The 19,518-nt window shown below is 38.3% G+C and overlaps 3 protein-coding genes across 9 annotated transcripts; all 3 read left to right on the forward strand.

Annotated features, from left to right (window-relative positions):
* Positions 1 to 459: 459 nt before the first annotated feature.
* Positions 460 to 7,443, forward strand: LOC135630830 (methionine aminopeptidase 1B, chloroplastic-like). The gene is made up of 10 exons (XM_065138060.1): positions 460 to 591; positions 1,137 to 1,215; positions 1,288 to 1,525; positions 2,364 to 2,525; positions 2,606 to 2,647; positions 2,792 to 2,863; positions 3,219 to 3,298; positions 3,709 to 3,806; positions 4,862 to 4,909; positions 7,180 to 7,443. The coding sequence occupies exons 1-10, from the start codon at positions 489 to 491 to the stop codon at positions 7,323 to 7,325; spliced, it is 1,068 nt and encodes a 355-aa protein (XP_064994132.1). The 5' UTR covers positions 460 to 488; the 3' UTR covers positions 7,326 to 7,443.
* Positions 7,444 to 8,945: 1,502 nt separating this feature from the next.
* Positions 8,946 to 9,669, forward strand: LOC135631455 (histone H2AX-like). Its single transcript, XM_065139149.1, has 2 exons — positions 8,946 to 9,234; positions 9,320 to 9,669. Exons 1-2 carry the CDS (start codon positions 9,019 to 9,021, stop codon positions 9,545 to 9,547), a joined length of 444 nt encoding a protein of 147 aa, XP_064995221.1. The 5' UTR covers positions 8,946 to 9,018; the 3' UTR covers positions 9,548 to 9,669.
* A 251-nt stretch (positions 9,670 to 9,920) lies between these two features.
* Positions 9,921 to 18,640, forward strand: LOC135631454 (uncharacterized). Of its 7 annotated transcripts, XM_065139144.1 has the most exons (15): positions 9,921 to 10,066; positions 10,156 to 10,255; positions 10,356 to 10,467; positions 11,354 to 11,442; positions 12,397 to 12,453; positions 12,564 to 12,672; positions 12,756 to 12,857; positions 12,933 to 12,997; positions 13,976 to 14,079; positions 14,169 to 14,233; positions 14,529 to 14,583; positions 14,989 to 15,153; positions 15,287 to 15,346; positions 17,177 to 17,291; positions 18,400 to 18,539. In XM_065139144.1, the coding sequence occupies exons 1-12, from the start codon at positions 10,009 to 10,011 to the stop codon at positions 15,147 to 15,149; spliced, it is 1,077 nt and encodes a 358-aa protein (XP_064995216.1). In that variant the 5' UTR covers positions 9,921 to 10,008; the 3' UTR covers positions 15,150 to 15,153; positions 15,287 to 15,346; positions 17,177 to 17,291; positions 18,400 to 18,539. The 7 variants fall into 7 exon arrangements, with proteins under 7 accessions (XP_064995216.1, XP_064995219.1, XP_064995218.1 ...); XM_065139147.1 differs by lacking the exon at positions 15,287 to 15,346 and having other exon boundaries at positions 17,171 to 17,286; positions 18,504 to 18,640; XM_065139146.1 differs by lacking the exon at positions 15,287 to 15,346 and having other exon boundaries at positions 17,177 to 17,286; positions 18,504 to 18,640.
* The last annotated feature ends 878 nt before the right edge of the window (positions 18,641 to 19,518 follow it).

Raw genomic sequence — 19,518 nt, forward strand, 5'->3', positions numbered from 1 at the left:
AAAATACACATCATATATAATAAAAATTTTATAATAAAAAAATCATTATTTTACGTGTTCGACACAACATATTATATATACTTGGATAAGTTCATAATTGGGATACCGATACTAATTATATATTACGCTATATAATTAATTATCTTTAATATTTCGATTTTTATATTCTTAAAAGTTACAAATAAAAATAAGACGTTTAAATCCTTTTATAGGGTTAAAAAAATAGTTTTATAAGATTACAAATAAAAAAAAGATTTTATTAGAATAATGATGTTAAATATTTTATTTTTATAAGTATATGGATCTTAATGTAATATTTTGGTTTGCCGGTAGTTAATCGGAGGATAATACTTAATTAGCGCCGGATACTGTGATAGCGTGGACGGACACGTGGCGATACATCAGAAATCCTATTTTCGATATATCGGGCTTCCAACATCGACAGTCCGTTTAATTTCATCTGCAAGAACCACGGTAAGGACCGAGAGATGGAGTCGATGGTCTCCTTCATCACCGGGCCGACCCTCGCGTCGTCTTCCTCCTCTTTCTTGGAAGCACGAACCCGCCGGACCTTGTTTTCTGGCGGACGAGGTATGGACTCTGAGGAGCTCGCGCTCCCAGCCGTTTTAACTTTGATTAGGGTTTATCTTCGCCGTCGAACGAGATCATATTAGGAACTAAGTTTTCTACAGGTGCCGTCGGATTGTGGTCCACAATATTTAGGACTAAATTGGCCCTTTTTCTGTGAAATAGGAACTCAATTATTCCCTGTTTACGAATGTTAGCCATGACACTACTAGTGGCTGTAGGCCTGATTGTTCTGGTGTAAGTCTTATCTCGTGTAGAAAGGCATCTAGCTATTTATTGGAGTGGGACTTATTCTTCTTCTCTACTTTCTCGAATAAGCAACTGATCAATGATCATAAAAAGAAAAGGATGATTTTTTCTTTGTTTGGGTTTTCGTTCAAAAAATATATCTATGTAATGGCAAAAACTCTAACTTGAATATACTGTCACTTTTGTAAGGAAGATTTTGCTCATATATACTATTTGTTGGTTCGTCATTTTTATACAATATAATCAGTGTGCATGTTTGCTGGCTTATTCATGTATTTTGATCCCTTTGCGTTGTACAGGAACCAGTATTGTCCAAAAGAACATTGTTATAGTATCTAGGAAGTTGTCAGGACTTGAAGAGGCCATGCGAATCAGGAGGTACTAGATCTGTTGTTAGTTCTGCTGTAGTGTTGGAATTGGCTGGGTATCTTAATTATATTTTACTTAAAGGTCTAGGGAGCTCCAAAGTTCAGGTAAAGCAACAAAAAGGCCTCCGTTGAGACGTGGAAAAGTGTCAGGACCACTTCCAGTTCCAGAGCACATTCTTAGACCTCCTTATGTGGGTACAAAACTCTTGCCTGAGATTTCTAGTGAACATCAGATACATGATGAGGAGGGTATTGATCGCATGAAGGCTGCTGGTGAGCTTGCTGCACGCGTTTTAGACTTTGCAGGGACATTAGTCAGGGTAAGTGTGAATTTCACAATATTAGGATTTAGGACTTAGTTCAGATATTATGGTATACTGCTAAGTGCTTTAAAGCAGTAGTGCAGTATCTCTGCAGTTTCTTTTGTGTAGTCACGTTGTTTGATAATGTAGAACTTCCTGTCATCCTCCATTGAGTTACTTTATATTTAAGGACCTTAATGATCATTTATGCTAAAAGATCCAATTGTTCTCCTGTATTTGATAGAATAACTGGCCTTGTGTTCCCCTTGGTTGTTACCCTTAAACTATTTTTTAAATACTTCGAAACTTTTATTGTATCCTGTACTCTCATTGTTTAAGGAACTTAATATAGAAGTAGGAGTCCATCTACATCCTCATGTCCCATGTTCCTTGGAAGAATGATAGGATTTGATTGGATTTGGCATATGTCTCTTTTTTGCAACAAAAACATCTTTCCTTGGAAGAATGATAGGATGGGCCTCCTATTTACTTCTCTTCAAGGAAAGGTAGTACTCCCAAGAGAACAAGAGGGGAAGAAAGAGAGACAACTAAATTTGATTTTATTACAAATAAGGATAATATCAATTAACCATGCCTCTCTGGCTTACAAGCTCACTAATTTATAGGATCTATAGAAGAAAATGTTGATGTCATCACCCCACAAAAAATGTCTAAAAGAGGCCTCTTGAACTCTCAAAACATGTATCCTAAAAGAAAATAATTCACTTAATCTATATTATAGCCATTTATTGTCACATAGAAATCTATGTTCTTTTGTAGAATAACTTCAAATATACATCAACCAATTGCATCCTTCTAGTAAGAATGACACATTATTAGCATGTCTCTGTACCAGCCATCAGTAACAACAGACGAGATTGATAAAGCAGTGCACAAGATGATAGTTGATGCTGGTGCTTATCCTTCCCCGCTTGGATATGGTGGTTTTCCAAAAAGTGTTTGTACATCAGTTAATGAATGCATGTGCCATGGAATACCTGATTCTCGCCAGCTACAGGTTCAGAAATAGGAGAATTGTCATATTCTTAACATTAAACAAATATTTCCCTTTCACAGATAACTTTTTCTCTTATGCAGGATGGTGACATAATAAACATAGATGTGACAGTCTACCTGAATGTATATTCCTTTCTCATTCTCTGGGATCATTTCCTTTCTAATATTTTTTCCTTCCATATATTCAAGAAAAATGGGAACTCACATAGATTTATCTACTGACTTCTTATCATTCGGATATTAAAAGTTTTTTTGCCTTTGATTCAGGGTTACCATGGTGACACATCAAAAACATTTTTATGTGGAAATGTTGATGAACCTACAAAAAGACTTGTAAAGGTATTCTGTTACTTCTTTGTAGCACAAATAAATTATGTTATTAGCATCGTGGTAGTTAAATTACTAGAACACTGATGGCGCAATATGTCAATTTCCAGAGTCAAGCAATTAACAGTTGATGAATTCTTGAAATTGAAAAAATGTACTTCTCTAGTTTTTGTCAGTTAGATCAATTTAAATTCTGGTGCTATATCAAGTTGCTGTCTAAATCATGAAATCTCTAAGCTTATGACACTTCTTAAATGAGGTAACTGCAGCATTCTTCCATGTTTATACTTGAAGCTGTACCTTAACCTGAAATTCTGTATCTTCATTTATTGTTGATTCTGATATCAGTAACTAGTTCCTGTATTAGGTGACTGAAGAATGCTTGCACAGAGCCATATCTATCTGCAAAGATGGTGTAAGCTTTAAAAAGATCGGCAAGAAAATTAGGTATGCAAATAAATATCCTAGAAACTTCAAATATTAATTTGAATCTGATTCAAACATCTTCTGGCCTGTTCAAATTGTTGTTGCTGCTCCATATTAGTTACATGTATTTGCCTTGCATGTTGTCCCTTCATGTTTACACAGAAGTCTTGGAAATTGTAGTATCTTTTGAGATAGTGGTACATCAATTACTGTAAGAACTCCATGCTTCATTGTCTTATTTCCTTGAATTCACAAATTTAATCATGTGGATTGGTATTAATTGCCTTGATAAGATGTCATAATTAGTTACCATTCATGTTTAGAAAGTGAGGTTATACAATTTAATATATAAGTCAATCTAGGATCCTCTTTGCTAGTACTTCTTTTAACTTGCATTCATATGCTTCAGTTAATGCTTTTAATACTCCTAGTGAGCTTGCTGAAAGACATGGCTTCAGCGTGGTGGAACGTTTTGTCGGACATGGTGTTGGGAAAGTATTTCACTCTGAACCGATTATTTTGCATCATCGTGAGTCATCTAACTCAATATACTTATGATTATGCCTGAGTGAGAAGTTTGAGTCTCTGAAAGGGCCTTGAATCATGTTCACAAGTCCTTTGTTAGATCCAAGACATTATTGTTCTTATCATCACTCTCTCACACATATGCAATAACTTGACAGTTTGACTAGGTTAGTCTCTTGCTTAAAACTCATATACTCCAAAGATACCAGTATGACAAGATACTAATCCATTGTTTCTGATAGCTTGACAATTGCCTTTAGGCAATTATGAGGCAAGGTAGGGGCTCACACTTTACCTTATGTGATCTTAATTGAGGGTCTTCTTGTTTGGTCCCTTATTGGAAGTTGAAACCCCAGAGGTCTGGATGTATTGGCATCCTGATAAGATGTCAAATTGAGTTGGGTAAGCTATGATCCCCTAGTAGACCAACATCAGGAAATATTTATTGGATTAATAGATATATTAATTTCACTTAGATATAAGAATTTCAATATCATAATTAAAAGTTTGTGAACAAAGGGTTGTTAAGCTTCTAGTATAGCTGGTTGAGGCATGAACTATTCACTGTGAAGCTGTAGGAAGATAGTTGGCAGACATCAGGGTGGCTTAGAATCTTGTAGCAGATATAAAGCAGATTACTTATTAATTAAATAATAGCAAATTGCCATGATCAACCATTGATTTTGTTATTGTCATGTAATGTTGTAACATGAAACTGGTTATGTATTACTATACTCTTTTCTTATTTGGAGATAGAATGAGATGGTAAGGATGGGGAGGAACCCTTGACGAAATTTCAAGAAAGAGATTTACTCATAGACATTTATATACAAGGCTCTTTTTTCCTTAAAACTATAGTTCAGAACTTGATCAAACTCTTAAATATATGGATATGTTATGGAGACTACATTACATGAGCAGGTACATTTGTTGTGTACATATAGATATGTGTTTAGGCTATTTTTTTATTTGTATCTGTGACATATGCATGTTAAGATTGCTTAGCATCTAACATTATTCAAATTTTGCTCATCGGAATTACAATCTTCAATTTGACAGGTAACGATAACCCTGGTTATATGGTTGAAGGTGAAACATTTACCATTGGTATGTTTCTTGTACATCATATCTCTGGAATATTCTACTTCAGAATAATCTTTTTTCTTTCAGTTTTTGTTGCATTATTTGGAACTTTAAAGAGATGATAAGTATGTTTTCATGGTTAAGCCATTGTTGATCCTTCTGATAAAATCATATGCATACATTGGGCAGATCTTCCAGAATTAGTTGTTATCTTCATGCTTATGATTGCATGTTCAGAATAGTAATAGTAGTTTCCTATTGGTCAAGCTATGTTTTAGGCATTCAGTAGTTGAGAGTGGTTAATTGATGGTTGGCATTTGGAAATTGAATTGGAGGTCAGGAAAGTTATGTATGACTACGCAGACAATTATTGATGTAGAATGCAAAATGTGTCATCAGTCATGACATCAATTCTAATTGCATAATTGAGCGTGTAGAAATACAAAAGGAGAAATGATGTTTTGTTGAACTTACAGCTGCTGTTTTCTACATTATGCCAAGTTGGTCCCATCCAAACTTTTGAGAGATTTGAACTTGCAAAATTATCCCACTTCTGAAGCAAATGAAAAGTTACCACTCCTTTGCCCCATAATAACCTATATTATTGCGAAGGAACAGCTTCAATGAAGCTGACAGACAGTGATTAATGTTGTCTACACACTAAAGGATTTGCGATACATCATGAGTTATGTTCAGCCTCTGCTCCCAAAATTTTACTGCCTTTGAACATGCATTTTTAGAGTTATCAATAACATGCAAATTTCGTACTGTATCGACGTATCGAGCTTTGCTCGATACAATATGATATGAGCGTACCGAGCGATTTGCAAGGACATACCGCTTGGTACATGTGTGTGTGTATATATATATATATATAAATAATATAATATAATATAATATAATATAAAAATTAAACTTACCAAAAAAAATAATATAAAATTAATATATAAAAAATATAAAAAATATAAAGGAGGCGTACGTTGCCTCGGCGTCTCCTTTTCTTCTCCTCATCTGTGGCATTTGATGAAGACATCAAAAGCCGTAGACGTATCCGCCCTATTGTCACGAACGGTCGTCGCGCACCCGCAACAACTCCGTTCAACGAACCGTTCGTCGCTCACACCCGCATGTACAGCTGCTTGACAGCATGTTTTCTTATGGTTTTGGGTCATTTTGCTTGTAAATATGTAAGTTCGAACAAGCTGCAGCGTTGCAAAGCGACCGTTCACCGAACCGAGCAAAACAGCTCCGTTTTCGCGTGCCGCGGGAGGTGAGCGGAGTGCTGCCTCCGCTCACCAAAATGTCAGCCAGCTCAGACCCCAGGAACCCCCCGGGTGGCACATGGCTGGATGGGGCTTCGGTTATATACCGGACGTTGAACACTCTTTCGCAAGTTCGCACGTGACCTTTACGGGAACTTGGTGTTGCGTCCGGGACCAGGTGAGCGGCTGTTTGTGGGCTTGCAGCTGTTCGTTCATCCTTGAAAGCCTTGTTTTCCTCCCTCTCCCTCTTTTCTCTTGTGCACACAAGGTGTTCGACGAATTGCTTGTAAAGCTTTCCTTTTCGCGAGACTTCGGGACTTGTCCGTTGCTCGTTCTTTCGATCTAACTCTCTTTCTCTTTTACAGGTCCTTCGGGACCTGCGAGAGGTTACAAAGTGGGCTGATCCTTGCGGAGCAAGATCGCAAGGGTGAAGCGCGACTTAGGCAACGCAAGCTAAGTTCGCGTCTTTGCCGTAAGAGTGACTCGCGACTTAGGCAACGCAAGCTAAGTTCGCGTCTTTGGCCGCAAGGGTGCCGCACGCCTTAGGCAATTCCAGCTAAGGTCGTGACACTATGGCGACTAACATGGTGAAGAAGAAGCCGAGTCGTTGTCACTCTGTTACCTCATGGATCGGGATCGTTGAGGGAGAGTGGCGTCGAATCGGGAAGCGTCGAGGTTCTCTTGATTCTCCTGTTTCTTCTCCCTCTTCTCCATCGACGCTTCTTCTTCCCTCGTCCCAGCAAGGCTGATATCGCCCGGTAGCAGGCGGTGACGATCGAAATCGATCGTTACTGACCTATTTCGGACAGTAACGGTCGAAATATCGACTATTACTGCCTGATACAACCTTATATTATCCGATACAAGGCTAGATCAATGGTACCGCTCGGTAGCGAGTGGTCAGTGTACCGGTCTACTAGTGGACTGGTACGTACCATCCGGTATGAGCGATATCATTTGGTATTGTAATCCTTGATCAATAATCAGCTAATCTTTTTCTTCCTTGTTGCTAACTGCTTATCATTTCCACAGAGCCTATTCTCACAATGGGAAGCATTGAGTGCATAACATGGGGCGACAATTGGACTACGGTGACAGCTGATGGCAGCCTTGCTGCTCAATTCGAGCATACCATACTGATAACCCAGAAGGGAGCAGAAATTTTAACAAAGTATTAGATTAGCATCATTAAATTCTCTGATTTGTTTTTTTTACTTATAATTGTACTTCTATTCCAAGATGATTTATTATAACTCTCATGCTGCATCCAATGATTCTTTTTCTCAAAGATCCTAATATTGGCCAACCATCTGTATATTATAATATGAGACCTGTGATGCAGTCACCTGAAAAATGTGCATGGTTGCATCTGTCACAATGTGTTGGTTCTTGTACTGTATTGTATGTGGCAAGAACTAATGGAAGTATGATCCTAAATTTGCAGCACCAACCTACCATTGAGTGTATCCCAATTAATTGTTATGGTGGTTGTCGTACCTACCGGCTGTTTGATGAGCCCAGATTTTGTTTGAATGACTAATTTTCTTCTTTGAAAACAATTTATTCCCTAGCATTCTGTAATTGTTAGCTTATTCTTAGCTAGAAGTAGCATGTTTAGGGTGAAGCCCCCTAAAATTTTCAGAAATGTTATTGTTGGTATATAGTTTTTCTTATCATTCAAATCATCCTATTAATCTCATTTTCGTCAAAATTTATTATATGTATGGCTTTTAATCTTTTAAAAGTTCCTAATTCTTATTTCTAACTTAGATTATTCTTTATGGTTCATGTACTGCAGTGCGTTCAGAAACTAGGAGGGTCCGAAGAGCTTCTTAAACCAAATTGATATGTTATCAAATTAATTATATATTTTTTAATTAGTTATATTTAGTGTTTTGATTTTTATACTTTAAAAATTATGTCGAGATTTTTATATTTATAACAATAAAATATTTATTTTTATCTTTTTAATATGTTTTGTAATTTTTAATTCTATAAATTTATTTATTATTTTATTTTTATTTTTTAATATTTTATTTTCATAAAAATAAAAATCATAATATAATTTTTAAAAAGATAAAAAATTAATTATAAAAAACAATTAATTATAAGGAGGAATATGTAATTAGTCCCACGTTCTTGCATGACTTAAGTTAAACTGATCAAATACAATTAGTCCCATATTTAGTATTTTGATCGGTATATTTTTAAAATTATATTGAAAATTTTATATTTATAAAAATAAAATATTTATTTTATCGTTTTAATATATTTTTTAAATTTTAAATCTATAAAATTAGTTTTTAATTTTATATAATTTTTTTAAATATTTTATTGTCATAAATATAAAGATTTTAATGTAATTTTTAAAATATAAAAATAATATTAAAAATATTTAATTATAAGGAGGAAATGTAATTAGTCTTACGTTCTTGCATGACTTAGGTTAAACTGATCAAATGATAACGAAAAAAAGACTCAACAGTCTTCTAAGTGCTCATTTGGAGGCACGCAAGTTCGTTGATCTCAAAGCAACACCGTCTCACCTTGCATTTCGTATCCAACGGTTGAGAGCTTCCGTGATCGCAAATGGCGTCAACCGACGTGGCATGTAAAAGGGCGGGAACCGCGGGGTCGTGAACATACTAGAATGGTGCTGTTAAACATTATCCGTCCGATGTCTGATGCAACCGGTCCATCGGACGCTCCAAAGTACCGACACGATGGCGATCCGCGAGTCGGGAACTCTCACCAATAACATCGGACGACTTGTCTTTTCTATAAAAGACCGCGCCCACGGATCCTAAACTCTGCCTTCGGTCATCCATCTTTCACCTGTTCAGAGGCAAGGCTAAGGAGACCGTCGAAGACATGAGTTCGTCGGGTGCGGCAGCGGCGGCGACTACCACGAAGGGAGGTCGGGGCAAGCCAAAGGCCTCGAAGAGCGTCTCCCGCTCTCAGAAGGCCGGACTCCAGTTCCCCGTCGGCCGGATCGCGCGCTTCCTCAAAGCCGGGCGCTATGCTGAGCGCGTTGGTGCCGGCGCCCCCGTCTATCTCTCCGCTGTCCTCGAGTATCTTGCTGCCGAGGCAAGTCGACCCCCTCTTCCCCTTTTGGGATTACTGGATTTAGCCTTTTGATCTAAGCTTGGCGAGGATTATCTTGGGTTTGCAGGTTCTAGAGTTGGCGGGGAACGCGGCCAGGGACAACAAGAAGAACCGGATCATCCCGAGGCACATACAACTGGCGGTGCGGAATGACGAGGAACTGAGCCGGCTCCTGGGCGCCGTAACCATATCCAACGGTGGAGTGGTGCCCAACATCCACCAGGTCCTGCTCCCGAAGAAGCAGACCGGCGGCAAGGGGAAGGGCGATATCGGGTCCGCTTCACAGGAGTTCTAGGGTTTATAGTCCTCGTATATCCCGCTTGTTTTGTCCGGCTTTGTAGTATAATGTTTGCTCGGCTCTGTCTCCAAGAACCCATCAGGCTTTTGGTTAGCTAATGCAAATGTTTCGCCGGCGGATGTTATCTGTTGCCATTTATTGTTTGGTTTTTTCTAAGATTCAAGATTTGTTCATACGGTCGTTTATAAACATCGAGACTTAACGGGTTAAGATCCGACAAGGGGCGTTATCCGCAACTAAGAAAAGTTCTTTTAACGGACGTCAACTTGTTAGCGTGACAGCTGGAAAACTCTAGACTATTCTTCGCATATAATAAAAAGCAAGTGTTTTTAATAGTTAAAACATGTTATTTGGGATAACGTTTCTTTTATATGGAAAAAATGCTACCGGAAGTGTTGGCATCGCATAAGGCTCAATAAGAGCACGGCGGCATAGGTAGCAGAGGGACTGCGGGAGGAATGGCCGTTCCCATGTTCCTACTTGCGCCTGATCTCAGCGTCTCCAGGCTCTGCTTCGGTCCTCTCTCTCTCTCTCTCTCTCCCTCCGTCCCTCCCTCCCCTCTTCGGTTACCTTTTTAGCCCGTTTCTGATTCCAAGTCGCTCTAGGAACCATGACGCTTGGGGAGCAGAACACGGTGCGGCAGTCCTTCCGTCTTCTCGACGCGGCCTTCGAAGCCGGCATCAACTTTCTCGACAGCGCCGAGATGTAAGCAATCGCCTCCCTTTATGCCGGACGCTGCGATCCAACCAAAGCCCCTCTTCATGATTAGGGTTTCTGCGTCTGTGCTGACTTCTCTTTCTGGAAGAAGGTATCCGGTGCCGCAGCGCAGAGAGACCCAGGGGAGGAGCGAGGAGTACATTGGTCGTTGGATGCGCGCGCGGAATGTACCACGCGACCGCATTGTTCTTGCCACCAAGGTCCGTTCTTTGTGTCTGTGCTCGTGTCACTGGCATCATTATGCTTTAGCTTCTTTTTTCTTTTTCTTTCAAGGGTGAAAATTCTAAATCTTGTTCTTGGCATCTGGCCTTCTATACCCATCTAGGAGTTCGAATTCTGGAAGTATTGTTCATTAAAGCTGAAAGCTCTTTGATGACAACATGACATTTTATAAACGTTGCAAAGACACGGAGGTCAGGGATTGTCTATGGTTCCTAGCTTTAGCAAGCAAATCTCGACAAGAGTAATCTAAGTTGTGATGTGAAATATCTGAATTGGCCATGGACATCATTTTTCTGAATGACAAAATGGTTTGGCCATGAGCAGCATTTGGTTGGATGACTTCATAGTAATAGAAGGGCTTGTTGTTATTGTTCAATGGGTATTTATTTTTTCCTCAGCTGAACTTATTGGACAGTTCATCTCTTGGAAATGGATATCTATGCCTCACCTTTGGTCACTAGGAACTAGCTTAACATCATAAACGCACACAGCCATTTAAGTAGATCTATATCTAGAATACTATTCTCTCTGATATCACACATTACCTTCTGTAATTCATATATCTTATATAAGTTTGAGTACCAGGAACTGGTGCCGATTCATATCCAGATTCTTTGATGTGGTACACTGCTCGACAATCTTGCTTCTATTGTCCTCTTCGTTTTTGTCGGTTAATAACCATTATCTCACAATCTGACACATTTATGTGACCAGATTCTGGTCTTCTTATTACTTGACCCTTTGAGACATTTAAATTACTAAATCAGTCCTAATAATCTGTTCTATCAGGAGTGCATACTATAGTTTGGTTGGACGTCCTATACTATTTGATTCTTCAGACAATTCAAACTACTCAACTTGCAGGTGACAGGACCTTCTGGTCAGATGACTTGGATACGTGGGGGACCTAAATCATTGGATGCTAATAACATTTTAGAGGCTATCAATGACAGGTTCTTTGTATCACTTCTTTCAGTGTGCAATTACCTCACCTGGAGAGTGAAAAATGTGATTTAATTGCTATTTTGATTGACAAAATCAGAATGACCATATTCCCACAATAGGGAAGTTACCTGATTTTGGGAATTTCGAAGGATTGATAGGTTATGCAGATGAGACTATTGTAATGTTTAAGGTGGATTCTAAACCAGCCTTGTCTAGACAAGTGGCCCCTACTGGCATGGCCTAGATTGTGTAGCTGGGCCCTGCATGAGGTCCTTTCGTAACTAACCGATTGAGGCTTGTTATTGTGCCTCAATCTTCGATTCTTCTGTAGTTTAAATTTTACATATCAAACGTAGCTATGTATGTTGTCCATTTTTTATTAATTAAACTTGTTCTTGTCTGGCCATGAAAAATCGAAGTTGTAGTTTAAGATCACATACTCATTGTGCATCACACACACACACACATATAACAAAAGGACTGGTAAGATTGGAGCAAAAGATGAACGCTCTACCCATATCAACCATCAGTAAGCAACTAACAAACACTTCAAATTTCTTAGATTAAACATCTGCTTTGGCTGTAGAGAATTAAGAGGCAAACTTTCGAGCATTCAGTTAAGATAATTAAAATTTGAACTTCGATGAGTCAGCTAAACATATGAATGAAATGGATTAGTCAAATATCTTTTCATATGGAATTTTTCCTGGAGTAGTCTAGGTAAGGTGGAGCAATAAGAGGTGATATAGAACATGTAATTTGAACTTGTAGATGCACTTTCTCCTAGCATGCTTTGTCTGCAAGCAAATCATTCATAGTGCAGATACAGAAATTAGACTTCCAATGAAATGATTATCAGAATTGCTTATATCAAGCAGTTAAGGTTGGCTTTGAAACATGATATATTGTTGTTTGTTGTTTGGTGATTACTTTTCTCATTCATGCCTTTTCACTTAATACAGCTTGTTGAGACTCAGCACAGACTACATCGACCTTTACCAGATACATTGGCCTGACCGGTATATGCCTATATATTACTCAGTAAATTAAACATTTTTGAAATACATTGCTGATAATTCCAATTTTAGCTTAACTTCTAATTGCTATCTTTTCTCTGAGCCATTTTCAGTTATGTTCCAATGTTTGGAGAAACTGATTATGATCCACGTCAACAGTATGGGTCTGTAGCTATAGAGGAGCAGCTTGATGCTCTTGGAAAAGCTGTTGATTCTGGCAAGGTATTCCTTTAGTGTGACGTTTTAGCAATGGTTGTCAGATTGCTTTAATAGTAAGCATTTGATTTACATTCTCTTGCTTGCAGATCAGGTACATTGGGCTCAGTAATGAAACACCATATGGTGTGATGAAGTTTCTTCATATTTCTAATTGCATTCAGTCCAGCCCTAAGATAATCACTGTGCAGGTAACAACTTTAACCTGAGACATGAAATATGTGTACCCTTTTATGATTTATGACAATTGCTAACTTTCCTGCCAGAACTCCTATAACTTGCTCTGTCGAAATTTTGATTGTGGATTAGCTGAGTGCTGCCATCATGAGAGGTGATACTTCATCAGGTTAATTTAGTGTTGCCCTTGAATTCATGTCCAGATCTGTTTCCTTTTGGAAGTATGATGGCTGTGTGGTCTTATTTAGTTTCATTTCTAAGCTAGTCTCACGCATGCTTTGTTGTACTATGCTTTTCTTAATAACATAAAGGCTTTTCTTCATATCTTGAACTCAGAATTTGAGCAGTAACTGCAGCAATTGATCTATCAAAGAGACAATTTTGAACCCCAGCTAATTTCAACAGCTTCTGAATATCATATTAAACCATTATAGAATACTGTAATCAGTTTGTTTTTGCTTCAAGAAAAAAGAAATGCCTTATCTTTATTACCTTGGTTGTCATTAACATAGAAGACAACTTGGTGATGATAAGTACAATCATATGAGTAGCATTACACAAATGTTTAGCACATGGAATCCCATGTACAGCCAAAAATAAATAAAAAAAAGGATGATGTGCAATAGCACAGACATGAGAAAATTCATAGATCGAGCATACAAGTACAACTTGGTACTCAAGTGTTACTTGTTATATCTTTGCCCTTAAAACAGTAAGGATCAGGGTTGATACTAATGCTCAAAGTTCTAGTTGACTATGCTCTTGCTATTTGTTCTTGAGATGATTTTCTCTTGTGAAGGCCCTAAGCAAGCAGGAGGCCCGAAAAATTCAGAATCATTGAAGATAGTGAAAGATCAGGCCTAATAGACTAGCAGAATCTTGGTGTCAAGAGAAGTTTAACTAACTATTGTTTCTTGTTTGAAGTAGGCATATACAGTTTATTCTCAATATCATGATTGTGCCATCAATAAAACATGCATATGCTATTTCATATGTTATTTGGGTTCAGCATTGTTAGAAATGAAATTCAGTCTCTGTTGTGTTCTTCTTAATATAATTATTTCTTTCTTTTGTCAGTTTTATATGTTGGTTAGCGCTGTATTCTTATATCATATCAATGGAAACTTTACAGCATTAGCTTGTTAGCTTACAGTCCAATGGCGATGGGCATACTTTCAGGGAAGTACTTTTCAGCAGGAGGAGGCCCATCAGATGCGAGAATGAATCTTTTTCGAGGTTAAAGCCATTTCATATCCTAAAAGCTAACATTATCCTGCATCCATTTCTTTACTTTTGATTTTGCCCCCTTTTTTCCTCCTTCCTAGGAAGGTACTCTGAAGGTGAATCCAGATACAACCTCTCAAATGTAACCTTGAAAGCAGCTGTTGAGGTAGGCAGGTTTAGTTTATGTTTTTTCATGAAGAATGCGCCTGAAAATCTGAACACTCAAGAAAAATTTTGGACACATAAAGATAATAGTGAAAAATGCTGTTTTCTTTAATTGTATAGTTTTATTGACTAGATTATATATAAAATAAGTCATCCTCTTAATACAATTTGATTTGTGAATAAAGTATATTGTGCTCAGATAGGTTTGCAAATCCTACAGCGATCTAGAAACTTAGACAAGTTACCTATGCGAGTATCCTTGACCTGCTCTTGGTTTGATTGGTATACTTATGCAGGATTACATAAATATTGCCAGAAAGTTTGGTCTCTCTCCTGCATCTCTTGCAATAGGTATGGTTCTTAATCTTGTTTACTCGATGTAGGTGCAAAACTCTATAATTCCCACTCATGCAACATGCTGGGATGATTTTTTTGTCACCATAGACTTATGCTGTGTATGGCTTATTCAGATGTTATCTTTTGAGTATGATGTTCCATGAACCACCATCTGACCCCAATAGTGAATGAACATTGTCAGTTGATTCTATGTGCCACTAAGAAGTTAAATTGCTTAAATGCATCCATCTTCTGGAATTTTATGATGTAGAACACTGTCATTATTGTTACCTGTGTTGTTTCTGATTTGGCATATGCTTTCTAATATTATCAGATATTGGTTCTGCCATTTGTCAGTTCCTGACTGTTGGTTATAAATTGTGTTCTATCGTCCAAGATTCATGTGCTCCTCCTTTGCAGCATTTGTGTTGATTCACCCTCTTGTGGCAAGTGCCGTTTTTGGTGCAACAAAAGTTTGGCAACTTAGGGAGGTGGTCGAAGCTTGTAATGTCCATCTTACATCAGAAATGACTGCAGAGATCAACAAGGTTCATGCAAGATATCCAAATCCTTGCCCGTGACCAGGTCCCTATATTAATTATATTTATTGTTCTAATTGATTTACTGAAAGAGATCCTTTTTCATGTGTCTTTAACCAATGTTAAGAGAGGGAAAGAAAATTCAAAATGATTAAATGGTCTGGATTTTGTGTATGCAGGCAGCTATATTGCAAACCCTGTATATTATTTTTCTGCTCCTGGATACGTAGCATTTCTTGGTAGTACACCCATCCAGTATTTTGCAAGTCTTAATTACCATTTGTGTACATGTTTGTCGAATCATATTACTGTTTGCAAAGATATTTCGTATAACCGAGTCAGCTGTGAATCCCTTCTATTGTGAAACTATATATTCTGTCTGATCCATCATATTGTTTCTTTGAGTTCTCTTCATCATATACTCATCATCTACAATTTGACCTAAATGTTCAAAATATGAACTGATGTTGTTTCATGGAGTTCTCTTTGCTATATAGTCATCATTTCTACAATTATCCACAATATATGGCGTGGTGGCCTGAGCCACCGAGGCGGTGGGGCTCGGCGACACAGCGGAACTCATCAGACGCGGCGGAGGCAGCTTCTGGGGCGTGGTTTCCAGTCCGTGGTCTTCATATTAAGCATTGGCTGCCTCTCAGCCTCGACCGCCCAAAGATCCCAAGTCGATGGCTGCAGCAAAACCCCGATCAGAGGAGGGAGGCCGAGAAAACTACAAAAAGCTAACACCGGAACATGACTTTTACCCAATGCCAAACAATCATACAAGCACGCATCTACACATCAGGGGCCTAAACCAACGATAAACCAACGATCTCCCATCAGATAGAAAGACAAGCCTTGGGTGTGGAACCGATCTTGAGATTGGCGTAGAGGGGTTTTACTTGGTCTTCGCGGTGCAGAGCTTCTTGTGGCGCTTGAAGGCTTCTGCTGCTGACCGAGGATTTTTCCCATCGTCGAACTCTTGGTCTCGCCGTCTTTTTCCCATCGCCGCCGCCCTTGCCGATACAATAGGGTTGACAATTCATTCCATCCTCTTCGATCGGCCGCCGGATATTTCGGAGACTGGCGATTCAAGAGAACTTCGAAAAGGGGAGAGAGAGTTACTGCTTTGAGATTCGTGACATCCGAATCCGATGCCGACGAGCCTTTTTATATGCGGTCATCGGCGGATGTAACAGAGAGGACACGGTTGTGAGGAGAAGAGAGGGACCATAGGGGAATCCTTTTTGCTGCTGTTGCTCTTCGCTTACGAGATTTATCTGTCTCTTGATCTCCTTGATTCTTCAGCGTGGTAAGGTTCTTCACCAGCGGCAATTCCTGTCGAGTCTTCTTTGTTTGCTTGCGCTGTGTCGATGATGATCTGCCGTCTCCTAGGGTTTGTGCAGGGGGAGGTGAAGAGGGTGGGGGGTTCAGTTGGTAGTGACTAAGATCTTTATGGCCGCGAAGCGTTGTGCGCATGATTGTTGGAAGACAAATGGTTCAGCAATTCTATAAAATTACATGATAATTATGGATCAGCTGGCAGAGTTGTCTCTTCCAGTGGGTTTGGGTACCTTCGTGTGCCTCAACTGATTCTTCTTGGTGTTCCCATTAGGCAGAGCAGTACCAACTGTGGCCGCACTCTACATGGTGGCATGTTGCCATCGCCTAGACCAACCCTTGTAGCACATAAAACATTGCTGTAATGGTATAATCGCATTAATTACATGGACTTACAGCCATTATGGCAACATTCAAAAACCAGTGGGCGCTCTACTTAAGTTGTAATTTAGTTCTGCATGCTCAATGTTTTTGGACTGAGAGTTCGTCTAGATGCTGATAAAACTAGGTTTTATATACATAGCTTTGATAACTGAAATATTCAGATTTCTACTAATTTGATGTAAATGAATGACGTCAATATTCCTGTTTAATATGAGGCTTCTTTAATTTAATGTGAATGAATGACAACAGTATTCCTGTTTAATGTAAATATCATTGATGATTGCAATTTCACATGATGCTGCAGTAAAATGAGGCTTCTTTAATTTATTTTCATGAAGTTGCAGAATAGTAGAGGCAATGTCAAGGGTGATCAAGAAGTTCTTTATTGCATCGATGGTCATGTGGATAGCTCCAGTAGCTATATTATATGGGTTTAATAATCACATATTTCCTGGTACGGTAAGTTGCATTCTAGCATTCTTTATCATAATCCACAATTGTTGGTTACCAGCTTTTTATACTGGCAATCTCCAAGTTGAGAATGATGTTTGAGCTGTATACTTAAGCATGTCTTCAAGCTCCATTGTCATAATTGTTTCATTATGATGCTATTTTGTGTTGCTTATCATGCTCTAATATGATGTCTAGACTAAAGATCATAAGAAACTATGCTTTACATGGACCAGAACTGTGCTCTTTTGCTATAGGCTAGGAAACTCTATATGGACCAGAATTTTGCAGCTTAGGAGAAACAGAAAGCTTGCATCAATAATATATTCTTTGCATAAGAGCACAAGACACTTTGGATCAGTTCTGTTTGATTCAGAAATCCCATTCCTTTATCCAGTCACAGTCACTCAGAACCATCAAATAATAGTATCTATAGTAGCTGTCATTTGAATCTAAGAATGAGTTGTCTTTGTTATAGAAGGTATATGAACAATTGATTAACAGATTCTAGATTTAGTGGATGAGATAGATTGAGATGCTAGTTTGAAGCTAAATGTTGGTTAAAGAGAATTAATAGTGATCAAGTGTTGGTAAGTTCTATTTTAGATCTCGTTGGCAAAGTAGTAGTGAAGAACTTTATGTTCTTTGCATTGGTGTTGTATACTATCAAAGATGTTATTGGAATTTTAGATGTAGATTTGTATTTAAGAGTATAGTACAAATTGTTTGCAAGGTGAATAAAAGGAGATAACTTATCTCTGTGTTGTTTAAATGCCTTCATGCATGTGGTTTTAATATGCTTTTCACTAGTTTTCAGCTCTGGTGAATTCCATGGCTACTCTGCAGCATATGTGCCAAAAAGAAGGGCTTCTCTTTTTTATTATTGACTTTTCTAATCTCATAAGATTATATTTCATTTTATGGACGTGACTACTTGTGGATTAGCTTTTTTTATGAATAGTTGACTACAGATCAGACAGTTCCACCAATGGAGATAAGAAGAAGAAATTGTGTTTTTTTTTCTTGCCCCATTCTTTTGATGTGTGCTGTACTCTTTGTTGATCACCATCTCTATCGCCCTAATCAAACACAATCTAATATTATTCTTGATGAGCAGGTACAAGTAAGCTTTCATCTTCATCTCAAACACTTGTTAGTGGATTTCTTGCTGTTATATCAGTGAATCTGGTGATTGTGCTATACATAATCATGGCGATAAAGGAGCCTGGCAGCAATATGGAGCACCAGCCTGATCCTGCATTCTTAGAGGAAGCTAAAGCTAGCATTAACCAACCAGCAGCTGTGACAACTGATGACAATGCCCAAACTCGGGAGAAAGCAGAATAAGGATTCATGTCCAAGTCAGATATGCTTCTCAAACTTAATTTACATTCTCACTGCAAGTGAAAGTTTGTGTAAGATCATGCAGTAGTATATGACTTCTTTTTCTTCCATTAGGTCAAATTCCTTGAGAAATTTAATGCAAGTGGCGCCCAGATGGAGTGGATTACCTAGAGAAAGACAAACTGTGAACATGATGTTGCCTGTAACATTTTGGTTTGGCATTGCAATAACTTAGGACAGTAACATGGCCATGTGATATTGGTAGTACTTGTGTACCTCAAAACCTTTGTGCAAATTGTAATGACAACATCCATGTTCATGCCTCTGATGTTTTTGACTGACAGCTGTGTTGCTTGACATCTTATTCGATGCTCTCTATTTTTTCATGAAGAATAGTTCATAACAAGTTGCTTTATTCCTCATGATGGGTCTCTCTTTAAGACTTTTTTTGCCTTACTGGAAGGGTTTGTGTTGTTCAGCTAATGTGCTCTTTTTCCAAGCAGTGATTTATTTCCTATCTTTATCTACCTAATCTCTCATCCTTTCTGCCTAGCCATCCTTACACCACCATATGAACCATTCCTACTGAATTTATTGGAAATAAATGACATGGTACTGAATCTAGTGAGAGGCCCAACATCCCTCCTTAAAGGATGAGGTATCACAAGGAACACTCTTGGCTTATTTTCTGTAATAAATTCTTCTTATTTGATTTCTTCATGGCATGGACAGGTAAAGATATGAGGGTCCTTCTCAAGGCCAACATTGAGCTCAGAATGCCATTTTATATTCATTAGGAGGGACAGTTGAAAGAAGGCCACCAAAATTACCAAGAAAAAAGAGGCATCCAACAACTTTCTCCACCAACCTTGCTTGCATACTCCACCATCTG

Source organism: Musa acuminata, chromosome BXJ3-2 (assembly GCF_036884655.1).
Source record: "Musa acuminata AAA Group cultivar baxijiao chromosome BXJ3-2, Cavendish_Baxijiao_AAA, whole genome shotgun sequence".
NCBI classification, from domain to species: domain Eukaryota; kingdom Viridiplantae; phylum Streptophyta; class Magnoliopsida; order Zingiberales; family Musaceae; genus Musa; species Musa acuminata.